Below are 14,230 nucleotides of genomic sequence, written 5' to 3'. Positions count from 1 at the left end.
TTTACTTGGAAACGCTGTTGCATTTCAGAGAAACATATCATGGACCATACCACTCAGGTAATCCAGGAGGCCTTCCCCAGCAGCATCTCCCTGCCCCGCTGGGAACCGGGACCTCTTGGACTACTTATCCTAGCGCCATAGTCCCAGGATGGCTTTTAAGTGTATGCTTTTTCTGAAATGCTGCCGCATACCTGCCTGATGGCAGAGCCAGTGTCTGATACATGTGACCAAACCATAGGCAGCATGTATCAGTTGTTAGGTTCCCTTTAAGATCAGGAATTCACATTTTTTCTATTCAAAATACAAAAAACCCCGCAAGATTCTCAAAAGCACAATCTTCTAAAAAATGGTAGTGGAAATGATGTAACTGAAACAAAAACAATTCTAGGAAGAGCTAATCCTTATCTGAAACAAAAGCATTCAACTTGGCCAGTGCCAGACTGGCCATCTGGCAATTCTGGCAAATGCCAGAAGGGCCTGTTTGGTCATGGGCTGCCTTGTCTGCTACGTTGTTAGCAGAATCAGAGTTGTGACGGAGAACAAAGTCGCTGCCTCCATCACTTATCCCAGCAGGCCACGGGTATCATTAGAAATATTGATCTTGTAGTAAATTTTGGTTTCCTCTATCCAGGATAACATTAGTAATATATCCCCATCTGGTGCTTAGGGATGGGGACAGCATGGGCCTGTGCTATTTCAAATGTCAGGTTTGAATTTCAGCCTCAGTCCATACCAGACCTGGCCGAATGTGGCCAACGCTGTAGTCATTCAGACTGGCTATTGTGGCTACTGTTTAATTCAGTGCAGTATTAAGCACTGCATTATGGAGGTCTACCATACTACTCCTGCGACAGACGCTTCACACAGATACCAACCAGGCCCAATTCTAATGTAGGAATTCTACCTGAATTTGGTAAAATCATTTTCTCAGTCCCCTTACACATTAAACAGGGGGATTACTCAGAAAATCTCATGTCTGAAGGCCTCCCGAATTTCCAAAATTCAACCCTTTAAGCTGTGTGACCGCGTTGCATTTTTTAAGCATTTCCGCAGCGGCAAGGCCGCCGCGGAAACGCTTAAAAAATGCTAGTTAAAACGCACCCCATGCAATCCTATGGGATTCTGCAGTTGCTGTGCCAATGCTGCAGATTTTTCCGCTGTGGAATCGCATTGTGGAAAAATCCACAGCATGTCCATTAATTTTGCAGAATCGCGGCGATTCCTCCACCATAGGATTGCATTGAAACACTCACTTTACGCATGTGGCTATGCCCACCATGCATAAAGTGGGCGTTTCATGTGCGGATGGTACCCAGGGTCTGGAAGAGAGGAGACTCTCCTCCATGTCCTGGGTACCATATTCCTGTAAAAAATAGAATTACAATAAAAAATAGGGATATACTTACCTTCTGTCAGCCCCCAGAGTCCTCCCGGTTCTCAGCGGTGCTTCCCAGGCGTGCTTTGCGACAAAATGACCTTTGCAACGTCACAAAGGTCATTCTCGCAAAGCACGCCTGGGAACGGAACCGACCAGGAGCACCACTGAGGAGATCGGGGGCCGACAGAAGGTGAGTATATCGATATTTTTTATTTTTTTATTTTTACCTTTCTATCTTTTACTATTGATGCTGCATAGGCAGCATCAATAGTAAAAAGTTGGTCACACTTGTCAAGCGCTATGCTTGACAAGTGTGACCAACCTGTCAATCCCTTTTCCAAGCGATGCTTCAAATCGCTTGAAAAAGCGCTTGAATTCTGTAAGCTAAAAACGCTTCCATAACGCTTGTATATTGCGGGAAAACGCATGGGAATTCCGCATGCATTTTACCCGCGGCGGGGAGTTGCGGAAATGTTGCAGACAATTCCGCAGCATTTCGGCAATGTGGGCACTTAGACTTAATGTTTTGGTAGATAAGCAGCTGCCAGAATACTCTGGCATTGGCTCTTTTCTCTCTTCCCATTGAAATCAGTATGTGTAAAACTAGGACTGGATCCAAAACATGGTAGGAGGTACAAATCAGACAGCCACGGCAGCCTATGTGCACATTGTTTGCTTTGGTCTGCCTGTGTAAAGTTTACCGATCAGCAGTCGTGTAGCCGGTCGATCCGCGTGTAAACGGATCCGTAATCTGACATGTACCTAATTGTGAGGACCTACTTCTGTGTGAATATTGGTAGCCCTGAGCTGCCCTGTACTACAGTAGCGGCAGGCTGAGACACGATAAGCAGGCCTCTCAATGCTGCTCTTACAGAGACGAGAACATTATACAGCGGTAAGCGTGGCAAATTAAGTTATCTGTCCAAAATCACACTGAGGTAAGGAAAGCAACGAGCAAGCCACAGAACATGACTACACCAGCATGTTCTATAACCACATTACAATTTAGGGATGAATACATGGGGGATGGGAATTGGTCTATATAGGGACAGTCCAGTGATATACACCAAGACGCCATGTTACCACCATATATTAGTGACAGACATGTCTTTTTAAAAGCACCTGACTTATAAATCCACAATCCTCATCCCTGTCAGCGTCCATCTCCCTGCAGTCAGCAATGATGTACAATTATCACAAAATAGCATGGATGCCTAGATTCCCTTGATCTTATGGTAATGACAACTTTGGGCAGAAAAGCCCTGTATTGTGAGAGACTGTCGTCTCTGGAGGTCGATGGTTGGGCTTTGTATCCTGCTCTCAGATCCTGCTCTGCAATGAATAATTAACCACCCTGCCTCCTAATGCCGGTCTTGCATTGATGAGGAGTATGAAGTACAGCTTGTCCTCTCTTCCATCTTGTCTGGTGGCAGCGCATCCTTCATTACCTGGAAAGCTTAACTTGTTACTATTCAGGAAAAATTATCTAGTTAACAACCTCTTACTCTGACCGGTATTAATCCAGCATCTAGCACTGAGGTCAGCGTAGCCTGTGTGCACAATATGTGCTTTTAATGGAATTTATATAAAGGTGACATCTAGATTGTCATAACTAATCTCAAGCAATACATAAGGGGGAGTTATTAATGTAATTACACCATAATCATAAAGCCATCCCCTACAACTACCACATTTTTATTACTTTTTATATCATTAAAGAAACACTCCACCAAAACTTTTATTTTTCAGTGCATCCTATGTGATGTACGCAGCAGAGTTTCAGCCAAGCCCATGTAGGGTTGCCAACCGTCAAGAAATTCCAGGGAAGTCCAAAAAAAATAGGGCATTTTTTTTGGCCCTTGCTATATTTTTTTTTTTTAAGCTGATGAAACGCATAAAGATTATTTTGACTGTAATTATCATTTTATGGTTTGCAGAGAATGTAGCTGGTGTGTTTATATCAGAACTATGGGATGTAGACATGTATCACTGATAATCATAATGATTTATATAGGTTTTCCAATGTGTCCGTAAAAAATAGTCTGTCCGTGATTTTTTTTTTTTTTTTAGTAAGGCTAGGTTCATATGAGCGTTTGAGTCCACAGCGTATCATCCACATGGCAAACGCATGCAAAAATGCATACAAACGCATGTTTACGCAGCGGTTTTTTACGCGCATCATCTTACGCATGACGTAAAAACGCTGCGTGTGCATGCGCATATTTGATGGATTTTTGACGCCTCAAAAAATGCAACATGTTGATTTTGCCGCACCCAGCCTCGCCTCTAAACAATGCATGCATATGCAAAAGCATGTGAACGCATGTCCCTGCGTGCACTATGTTAAATATACGTACGCATGCGGATCTATGTGGATCAAACTCTGTGGAAAAAGACACAAATGTGAAACCAGCCTAAGCGATCAAGAAAAAATAAAAATTCTAGTTGGCAACCATGTTCCTATTTGATGTATATACAGCAGAATATTCCCATACAGCAGTCTGTGTATCCCATGTGATGTAGATACATATGAATCCCATGTGATGTACATACAAGTCTGTCTATCCCATGTGATGTACTGTATATACAACAGTCTCTGTGTATCCCATGTGATGTAGATACAGCAGTTTGCCTATCCCATGTGATGTAGATACAGCAGTCTGCCTATCCCATGTGATGTAGATACAGCAGTCTGCCTATCCCATGTGATGTAGATACAGCAGTCTGCCTATCCCATGTGATGTAGATACAGCAGTCTGCCTATCCCATGTGATGTAGATACAGCAGTCTGCCTATCCCATGTGATGTAGATACAGCAGTCTGCCTATCCCATGTGATGTAAATTCAGCAGTCTGTCTATCCCATGTGATGTACATACAACAACCTGTGTATCCAATGTGATGTACATACAAGTCTGTGTATCCCATGTGATGTATATATAACAGCCTGTGTATCCCATCAGTCTGTGTATACTATGTGATGTATATACAACAGACTGTGTATCCTATGTGATGTATATACAGCCGTCTCAGTGCATCCCAAGTGAATTATATACAACAGTATCAGTGCATAATATGTGATGTATTCAACAGATTCAATGTATCCTATATGATGGATATGCAGCACTCTCAGTGCATCCTATATGATGGATATGCAGCACTCTCAGTGCATCCTATATGATGGATATGCAGCACTCTCAGTGCATCCTATATGATGGATATGCAGCACTTTCAGTGCATCCTATATGATGGATATGCAGCACTCTCAGTGCATCCTATATGATGGATATGCAGCACTCTCAGTGCATCCTATATGATGGATATGCAGCACTCTCAGTGCATCCTATATGATGGATATGCAGCACTCTCAGTGCATCCTATATGATGGATATGCAGCACTTTCAGTGCATCCTATATGATGGATATGCAGCACTCTCAGTGCATCCTATATGATGGATATGCAGCACTCTCAGTGCATCCTATATGATGGATATGCAGCACTCTCAGTGCATCCTATATGATGGATATGCAGCACTCTCAGTGCATCCTATATGATGGATATGCAGCACTCTCAGTGCATCCTATATGATGGATATGCAGCACTCTCAGTGCATCCTATATGATGGATATGCAGCACTCTCAGTGCATCCTATATGATGTAGGCTCAGTCAGTTTCCCCAGCTGTATCTCTGCTCTCTCTGTAAAGCAGACATAAGCAGATAGATTTATTAAACTTTCTAATAGGAAACGCAACAAATCACTGATCAGTGTTCATTTTACCAAAGCAGAATGAAAGCTGCTCTATGATTGGTTTCTATCAGCAACAAAGACAGGAAACTGAAAGAAAAACAAAATAGACGATTCATGAAGAGTGGTGTTGTACATGCCAGCCTTAATGAAGGGGCATGGTGATGTAAGATGAGCCGAATCATAGTAATGCAAGACACACTTCTGTCAATTCTACTGTTCCATGTTCTTGCTTACATTGTGCTGATGTGATACTACAATTTCCCTTGAGATCAATAAAGTGATCATATCGTAATTAAGTGACACGAGTCTCGCGAGAAATGCTGCTCCAGTCAGGGACTGGAGTAACATTTCCGGCACAGGTTATAACACGGAAGTGGTGTATCGTCTGATGAATTTGGTGAAAGGACCCAGTTCCGCCAGTCTGGAATTGACATGAAAACAGCAAAAGTTGCAAACTTATTGTGCAACTTTGATTCGATGAATCGGCCCCTTGGTCTTCACCCACATGTTTAGCTGAAAGTGATGACGCACAGAGGGACAGAGAGTGCACAGCCGAAAGAAGAGGAGTCCGAGAGCTGCCAGGAGGGATTTGATGGGTGATGGTATCCTGCCCACACATGAAATGAACTGGAGGCCAGACTGGAGAGCCTGTGCCCTATCTTCTAATCATGAATGGAGGACACATTAATCTAAATAAGGTGTGGTGAAACAAATGACACACTAGAATATTGATAGTTAGTAAGCATTTGTTGTGCAAAAAAAATCCTGGAGTGCTTCTTTAAATTCATCTTCCTTGTAGAGTCCAGTGGGCGGTTCTACTCAGGGATCAACAACTACCTTGTATGTGTGCATGCTGATGCTCGGAAGGCTGGCAATCATTCATTTAGACCACCACCTCCTATTTGTAAGCCTCAAGTGACCAGGCCTTTTACAGAGGCCGATAGTCACCCACAATGAGCGCTTATAAGAACATTTTCTACAATTCATTGTTCTTGCTCATCAGACGGACAAGTAAAATGCCAACCGCATCTTTTATCCGAGGCTAAAACTCAATGTTGTTGGTAGTAGACAGGGGTATGGTCCTGATAACGTACAAGCTGTATGGGAATAGAATTTAGTTATTAAGGGATCAGCAAGCTATAACCAAAGGATGGGTGATATCTTGGTAATAGGTGGGGGTTCGACTGCGAGGACCCTCAGCAATTCCAAGAACGGGTCTCTGAAATCTGTAGATGGAGCGGTGGCCGCACATGGGCACCACTTCCCCTTTTTTCACTACCACAAGGCTTGGCTTTTTCGGCAGTCCCATCAAAAATAAACATAGCGGTGGTGTGCATGCCTGGCCACTGATTCATTCAGATGAGGCAGAGCTCCATTGTCAGGATCGTAGGAGGGCTATTAGTCGGAACCCCTCTTGATCAGCATGTTAACCCTTAAGTATACCACCGGTCATGCCTCTATATAAAATCAATTGTAACACAAGGTTATTAATTAATGCACCCATGAAAATGAAAAAAAAGAGTGGCACCACTCTTCTAGATTAAGTGCTCCGGCTGCGGATTGGCTGCAGCGCTCACCTGTTGTCCCTAGGAAACCCGCCAGGGTACAAGACCCCGAGTATGAAGGAGTGATGCAAGTCAGGGGCACGAGGATTTTTTTAAACTCCCACCTAGTGCAATTAATAAGGGGGGTTCAGGAGTGGACATCCCCTCTAATATAGACTTTATGCCTAAAGACAGATGCCGCTGATACAGCCGATCTTACTTTTGGCCCCCACAGTATACAGTTCCCAAGCAGAGACACATTATGGACGTCTGATCGCCTCCGAAGAGCAGAATCATTAATGACATATTAATTAGATCGCTGAGGTAATCGTTGCCATGAAGGAGTCGGGGATTTGTGCCATTTGAAAGTGAAACCAGCCGACACGAGAGGATATCGATTATCGAGGTCTTGGCGTCCATCCTAAAGTAAAGAGTGGGTATACACAGATCAGATTGGGCAGCACTAGTCCTAGAGAGAAGGCAGGCACATGGGGCACATCTGCACATATGAAAGAGCCAACATGGTCATTTGCCCAAATCCAGGCCAGTTCTAACTCTGCAACACCAAATAATTCCATGACAAGTCCAGCACTGCTGCATCGGGATAGAAGAGGGCAATGTAGGATTTACAACATGGCGATTTAAGCACGTGGCACCAGTGGATTAACCTTTACTTGTAAACCAGTCAAAAAAAGAAACAAGTTTTGACTCCTTAATGGTTGAGGAACACTGGGGAATGCCACCATGCCCACCTGCCACATCGGTTCTTTATTTAGCCCATGGATTTCGGTAGCTTTGTCCTTTTCGCTGCTCTCCTCTCACCTGTTATCGATCCTCTACTGTTTTAAGTCATCTCATCAGGGCGACAAAGTGGCCTCCATCACGTTTCTGGGACGTCAGCAGTTTTGTGTCCTCTGCTGTGATCTTTAGTAGATAGTGGCCGCAACCTGAAGTCTTACACCGAGCCACAGACACAATAGGGAGATGTGGGATGCATAAAGGACATATAGGGACAGTGTCACAAGCAGAATTCATATATATATTACTCTAGGAATACAGAGTAGTTCACAATGCTATGGGGCGGCAGATGATTAAGGATTGACCCAAGAGCCATATTTCAACCTTTGGTGTCCTTTTCTCAAGGACTATGGTTCCCAGGACTTTGGCAGCAACATTGAGGTCATGTGATGCTAGGATAGGGATCTGATCATTAGAAATGAGGCAGGACAAATCACCTAAATCTATGGTAGATTGGAAGGTATTTAGATGACTGCAGCATTACAGATGTCATTGAGGTCCTACCTTCATTATTCCAGTAGTCCGCACAGTCCCTTGTCCTCGCTCTCCTGAGTGGTCCCTGCTGCTCCTCCCAGACTGTGGACTGTCCTCAGAGCATCCTCCATTTAGCACCAGCTCCTCTCTTCCACGATCAGGTACGTGTAGTCCCCCTGAGGTAAAGGTGCCTCCATCCTGCACCCCTAGAAGTCCCACCACAGCAGCAGCTGCAGCAGCACAGGCTGCAGGGTCCCGTCCATCTGCCATAGTGAGAAGACTCAATGCCTCAGCCTGGCATGCTGGTCCTGAGGAAATGAATAAGCTAGATGTGTAAACACACTGACACTGCCCACATGAGGAAAGGGATGGGGATCTTCAGCCTATCTGCATCCTACTAATTCTGAGAGCGGTGCAGGTACCTGAGAAGTCCACTGGCAGCTGGAGTTATGCCATGTATTACTGTCACTTGTGGAAGATCTGAGTGGCAATGAATGGGAATTAGTGCTGAGAAAACACAGAACAGAGGATCTCCTGTGGTTTAGCGGGGGTCTACGCAACAAGAATAGTGGACTGGTGGGTTTCTGTCCTGTGGAGTCACTATAAGGATGGGGATCTATGCTGCAGGGTCAGTAGAGTAGTGGGGATCTGTGCTATAGGATCAGTGGCGTAGTAGGGATCTGTGCTGCAGGGAAGGTGGAGTTTTAGTGATCTCTTTTGCATTGGTGGGGATCTGATGCTCAAGGGTCAGTAGATTAGTGGGGGTCTGGGGTTGCAAGGTCAGTGGTTTAGCTTGGATCTGTGTTACATGACCAGTGGGTTAGTGGGGATCTGTGCTGCAGTCAGATTACTAGCGATCTGCAGGGTCAGTCAAGTTGGCAGTTCGCAGGATCTGTTCTGCAGGGTCAATGGAATTGTGAATATCTGTGTAGTAGGGATCTGTGCTGCAGGGTCAGGAGAGTAGTGGGGATCTGTGCTGCAGGGTCAGCGGAGTAGTGGGGATCTGTGCTGCAGGGTCAGCGGAGTAGTGGGGATCTGTGCTGCAGGGTCAGCGGAGTAGTGAGGATCTGTGCTGAAGGGTCAACGGAGTAGTGGGGATCTGTGCTGCAGAGTCAGCGGAGTAGTGGGGATCTGTGCTGCAGGGTCAGTGGATTAATAGGGATCTTTGCTGCAGGGTCAGTGGATTAATAGGGATCTTTGCTGCAGGGTCAGTGGATTAATAGGGATCTTTGCTGCAGGGTCAGTGGATTAATAGGGATCTTTGCTGCGGTCAGGATTGTTAGAGGTGCAACAAGAGAGTCAGGTGAGTCAGAGGTCAACACTGCAAGATCAGACAGGTTGGTGGGGTATTTACGTGCAGGATCAGTCAGGTTGGTGGGGGGTTTCTGCGCTGAAGGATCAGTCAGGTTGGTGGGAGTCTGCTGCAAGGTTAGGAAGGTGGGTGGTAATCTGAGCTGCAGGGTAAATCAGGCTCGTGGGGGACTGGTCAATCAGACTAGCGGGGGGGTATGAGCTGCAGGGTCAGTCATGTTTGCGGTGGTCTGAGCTGCAGTCATTCAGTCTTGTGAGGGTATGTGCTGCGGGGTCAGTCAGGATGGAGGGGGTCTGAGCTGCAGGGTCAGGCTGGGGGGGATCTCAGCTGTAGGGTCAGTCAAGCTTGTGGTCTGTGCTGTAATATCAGTGAGGCTGGCGGGGTCTGTGCTGTAGGGTCAATCAGATTGGTGGGGGGGGATGTGCTGTAAGGTCAGTCAAGCTGGTTGGTCGATGTGATGTAGGGTGAGACATGCTGGTGAGGGGGTCTGTGATGCATGGTCAGTTAGTCTAGTGGGGGGTGTGCTGCAGGATCAGTCAGGCTGTTGGGGGGGTTGTGATGCAGTGTCAGTCAGGCTGGTGGGGGTCTGTGCTGTAGGTTCAGTGACAATGGTGGGGGTCTGTGCTGGAAGGTCACTCAGGCTGCTGGGGGGTCTGCACTGCAGAGTCAGTCAGGCTGGTGGGGGGTATACACTGCAGGGTTAGTCAGGCTGGTGGGGGTCTGTGCTGTAGGGTCAGTCAAGCTGGTGGTCTGTGCTGTATGGTCAGTCAAGCTGGTGGTCTGTGCTGTAAGATCAGTCAGGCTGGCGGGGGTCTGTGCTGTAGAGTCAATTAGGCTGGTGGGGGGGGATGTGCTGTAGGGTCAGTCAGACTGGGAGAGTATGTGCTGCAGGGTCATGCAGACTGGGGGGGGTTGTCTGTGATTCAGGGGCAGCCTGGAGGGGGTGTGGTGTACGGTCAGTCAGGCTGGTGGGGGGGGTCTGTACTGTTCGGTCACTCAGTCTCGTGGGGGTCTGTACTGTACGGTCACTCAGGCTGGTGGGGGGTGTCTATGCTGTAGGGTCAGTCAGGCTGATGGGGGGTCTATGCTGTAGGGTCAGTCAGGCTGGTGGGGGGTCTGTGCTGTAGGGTCAGTCAGGCTGGTGGGGGGTCTGTGCTGTAGGGTCAGTCAGGCTGGTGGGGGGTCTGTGCTGTAGGGTCAGTCAGGCTGGTGAGGGGTCTGTGCTGTACGGTCAGTCAGGCTGGTGGGGTTCTACATTGTAGGGTCAATCAGGCTGGTGGGGGGTCTGCACTGTAGGGTCAATCAGGCTGATGGGGGGGTCTATGCTGTAGGGTCAGTCAGGCTGGTGGGGGTCTGCATTGTAGGGTCAATCAGGCTGGTGGGGGGTCTGCACTGTAGGGCCAGTCAGGCTGATGGGGGGTTTATGCTGTAGGGTCAGTCAGGCTGGTGGGGGGGGGTCTGTGCTGTAGGGTCAGTCAGGCTGGTGGGGGGTCTGCACTGTAGGGCCAGTCAGGCTGATGGGGGGTCTGTGCTGCAGGGTCATAGAATCATAGAATCATAGAATCGTAGAGTTGGAAGGGACCTCCTGGGCCATCTGGTCCAACCCCCTGCTCAAAGCAGGGGGTCAGTCAGGCTGGTGGGGGGGGGGTCTATGCTGTAGGGTCAGTCAGGCTGGTGGGGGGTTTATGCTGTAGGGCCAGTCAGGCTGGTGGGGGGTCTGTGCTGTAGGGCCAGTCAGGCTGGTGGGGGGGGGGTCTATGCTGTAGGGTCAGTCAGGCTGGTGGGGGTCTGCATTGTAGGGTCAATCAGGCTGGTGGGGGGTCTGCACTGTAGGGCCAGTCAGGCTGATGGGGGGTTTATGCTGTAGGGTCAGTCAGGCTGGTGGGGGTCTGCACTGTAGGGCCAGTCAGGCTGGTGGGGGTCTGTGCTGCAGGGTCAGTCAGGCTGGTGGGGGGTCTGTGCTGTAGGGTCAGTCAGGCTGGTGGGGGGTCTGCACTGTAGGGCCGTCTGCACTGTAGGGCCAGTCAGGCTGATGGGGGGTCTGTGCTGCAGGGTCAGTCAGGCTGGTGGGGGGTCTGTGCTGTAGGGTCAGTCAGGCTGCTGGGGGGTCTGCACTGTAGGGCCAGTCAGGCTGATGGGGGGTCTGTGCTGCAGGGTCAGTCAGGCTGGTGGGGGTCTGTGCTGTAGGGTCAGTCAGGCTGGTGGGGGGTCTGCACTGTAGGGCCAGTCAGGCTGGTGGGGGTCTGTGCTGCAGGGTCAGTCAGGCTGGTTGGGGGGGGTTTGTGCTGTAGGGTCAGTCAGGCTGGTGGGGGGTCTGCACTGCAGGGTCAGTCAGGCTGGTGGGGGGTCTGTGCTGCAGGGTCAGTCAGGCTGGTTGGGGGGGGGGTCTGCACTGTAGGGCCAGTCAGGCTGGTGGGGGGTCTATGCTGCAGGGTCAGTCAGGCTGGTTGGGGGGGGTCTGTGCTGCAGGGTCAGTCAGGCTGGTGGGGGGTCTATGCTGCAGGGTCAGTCAGGCTGGTGGGGGTCTGTGCTGCAGGGTCAGTCAGGCTGGTGGGGGGTCTATGCTGCAGGGTCAGTCAGGCTGGTTGGAGGGGGGTCTGCACTGTAGGGCCAGTCAGGATGGTGGGGGGTCTATGCTGCAGGGTCAGTCAGGCTGGTGGGGGGTCTATGCTGCAGGGTCAGTCAGGCTGGTGGGGGGTCTATGCTGCAGGGTCAGTCAGGCTGGTTGGGGGGGGTCTGTGCTGCAGGGTCAGTCAGGCTGGTGGGGGTCTGTGCTGCAGGGTCAGTCAGGCTGGTGGGGGTCTGTGCTCTAGGGATGAATTAGCAGGATCTCTGCATGTCAGCAGATTAGATCCAGAGCTCTGCCTTGTGGGAGCTCCTGGGGCAGCAGAGGAGATCTGGGCTGTAGTGGCGATGAGTTAGCGGGATCTGTGGTGCAGAATTAGTGCTGATCTGTGCGGGGAGGTCCCTGGATCAGTGGAGATCATCGCTGCAATGTCTTTGGATTCCCAGTGATCCGCTGTGCAGGAGATCCGGGCACTTCTACAGGGCGAGGGTCCGCGCTGTCATCGCTCCACCCGGCGTGTCCTCGGCAGGATGGCCCGGGGTGCTCGCTATGCAGCCGGCTCAGCGTCTCCCCGTCCTCCGTGTGTGTGGAGCCGCCCCCTCCCCCGTCCTCAGCGCTGGGACTTCCTCACATGTGCTGCACCAGGGGTCCGCACCAGTAACCCCTGCACTGCCGCAGCCTCCCAGAGGCACTGCCGCCATTAACCCTTCCGCCTCCACAGCCCTGTCACAGTGTGCGGTTACCTGGGCAATTACCTAGCACCGCTATATACCGCACACGGAGAGCAGGACCGACATGGAGCTGTCCAGACCCGAGCTGCATGATGAAAAGATCACTTTTTTCCCCCTTTATTGGTCACATTCTTAGTGGTCAGTGGGTGATGGACTTGGGCTTCTTCCTAGTCTCTCCCCGTGTGACATCAGTGGTGGAACTTGAACCTAATGGGCCCCAATGCAAAAGCTCCAATGGGGCCCCCAACTATTGCAGGGCTTTAATAGTAATGGTCTCTTCAAATGGGCCAGAGGGACCTTTCGGCCCCCTAGGCTCCGGGCCCTGGTGCATTGCAACCCCTCATCCATTCTGTCCATCCCGTAGTCGGACCACTCCTCATCATATTTGTTCCTCATCACATCTCCACCCTAAAACTTTCTACTGGATCTTAAACAACTCTGTGCTTTCCTACCTGGAATTGTTCCAGCTCCTGGATGCCCCATTAAAATAATATTTTTCCTATAACCAGCCGACAGCGTCTTTTCCTGTTTCCATATGCGAAGCACATAAAGCAGTTCTGAGATGCTGCTGTGTTCAAGAAGCTGCACAAAAAAAAAAAGAATGGTTGATCCAACAGAAAAAAATTAAGAAAAAGTAGCCTCACTTGTGGCGAGTTGAAACACTCAACCTCTTCTTCAGCATCCTGCCATCCAGGGACAGACTGGCCATCTGGCAATTCTGGCAAATGCCAGAAGGGCCTGTCTGGTTGTGTGCCGCCTTGTCTGTTACGTTGTTAACAGAATCAGTGTTCTCAAGACACCCATACTGTTAAGGCCCCGTCACACTAAACGAAGTCCCAGCGATCCCACCAACGATCCGACATTATGGGATCGCTGGGACATCGTTAGGCTGATAGACACATAGACAGCCCCAGCGATCAGGACCAGCGATGCTGGATGCTGGTTTCTAATGTAAACGTCAGGTATCCAGGAGCCGCGCGACTCCTGGATACCTGACGTTTACCTTGGAAACCAACGTGTACGCCGGTTTCCAAGGTAAACAGCGGGTATCGGCTCCTGGATTCCCGACGTTTACATTAGCAAAGAGTGTCACTGATCTCTCGCCACACGCAGCGATGCGCGCTGGGCAGCAGGAGACCAGCGATCGAAAAACGGCCCAGGCAACACGATCAGTGATAACCGGCAGGGGGGGCCGGTCGCTGATCCCCGTCACACACAGCGATCTCACTGGCGAGATCGCTGATGTGTCACAAAATCAGCGATCTCGCTAGCGATATCTCTTAGTGTGACGGGGCCTTTAAGAGTTGTGACGGAGCACAAAGTCACTGACTCCATCACTTACCCCAGCAGGCCACTGGTATCACACAGGTATCATTAGAAATATTGGTCTTGTAGTAAATCTTCCTTTCCTCCATCCAGGGTAATATTAGTAATATATCCCATCTGGTGCTTGGGGACGGGGGCAGTATGGGGCTGTGTGATTTCCAATGCAAGGGCTGAATTTCAGTCCCAGTCTGTATCTGCTGCCATCTACCACATGCATGAGTGACCCTAGACTTACTGTATGTCAGTCTGAAAAAGCAGACCACATGCTCTACTGATCACCACAGCACTTCTATACCTTTAATAGAAATAATTAACTAGCTCATCACCAGAAATGTTTCCCTCTACCTCGTCC

The 14,230-nt window shown here is 49.3% G+C and overlaps 1 protein-coding gene across 2 annotated transcripts in view; it reads right to left on the bottom strand.

Annotated features, from left to right (window-relative positions):
* The window catches only part of LOC141086376 (inactive phospholipase C-like protein 2), a 106,578-nt gene extending 94,014 nt beyond the window's left edge, over window positions 1-12,564 (bottom strand). The window contains exons 1-2 of one of the 2 annotated variants that reach the window (XM_073572347.1): window positions 8,366-12,564; window positions 7,974-8,251 (exon numbers count right to left, since the gene is read on the bottom strand). In XM_073572347.1, the coding sequence (XP_073428448.1) occupies window positions 7,974-8,213 (240 nt within the window). In that variant the 5' untranslated portion in view covers window positions 8,214-8,251; window positions 8,366-12,564. Of the gene's footprint in view, window positions 1-7,973 lie in introns of both variants that reach the window. The other variant, XM_073572345.1, reaches the window with a different exon arrangement.
* Between the last annotated feature and the right edge of the window lie 1,666 nt (window positions 12,565-14,230).

The sequence above is a fragment of the Dendrobates tinctorius genome, unplaced genomic scaffold (assembly GCF_039654945.1).
Source record: "Dendrobates tinctorius isolate UK_male_01 unplaced genomic scaffold, ASM3965494v1 ptg000032l, whole genome shotgun sequence".
Lineage (NCBI taxonomy): Eukaryota > Metazoa > Chordata > Amphibia > Anura > Dendrobatidae > Dendrobates > Dendrobates tinctorius.
This window is presented reverse-complemented; position numbering and strand designations above follow the sequence as displayed.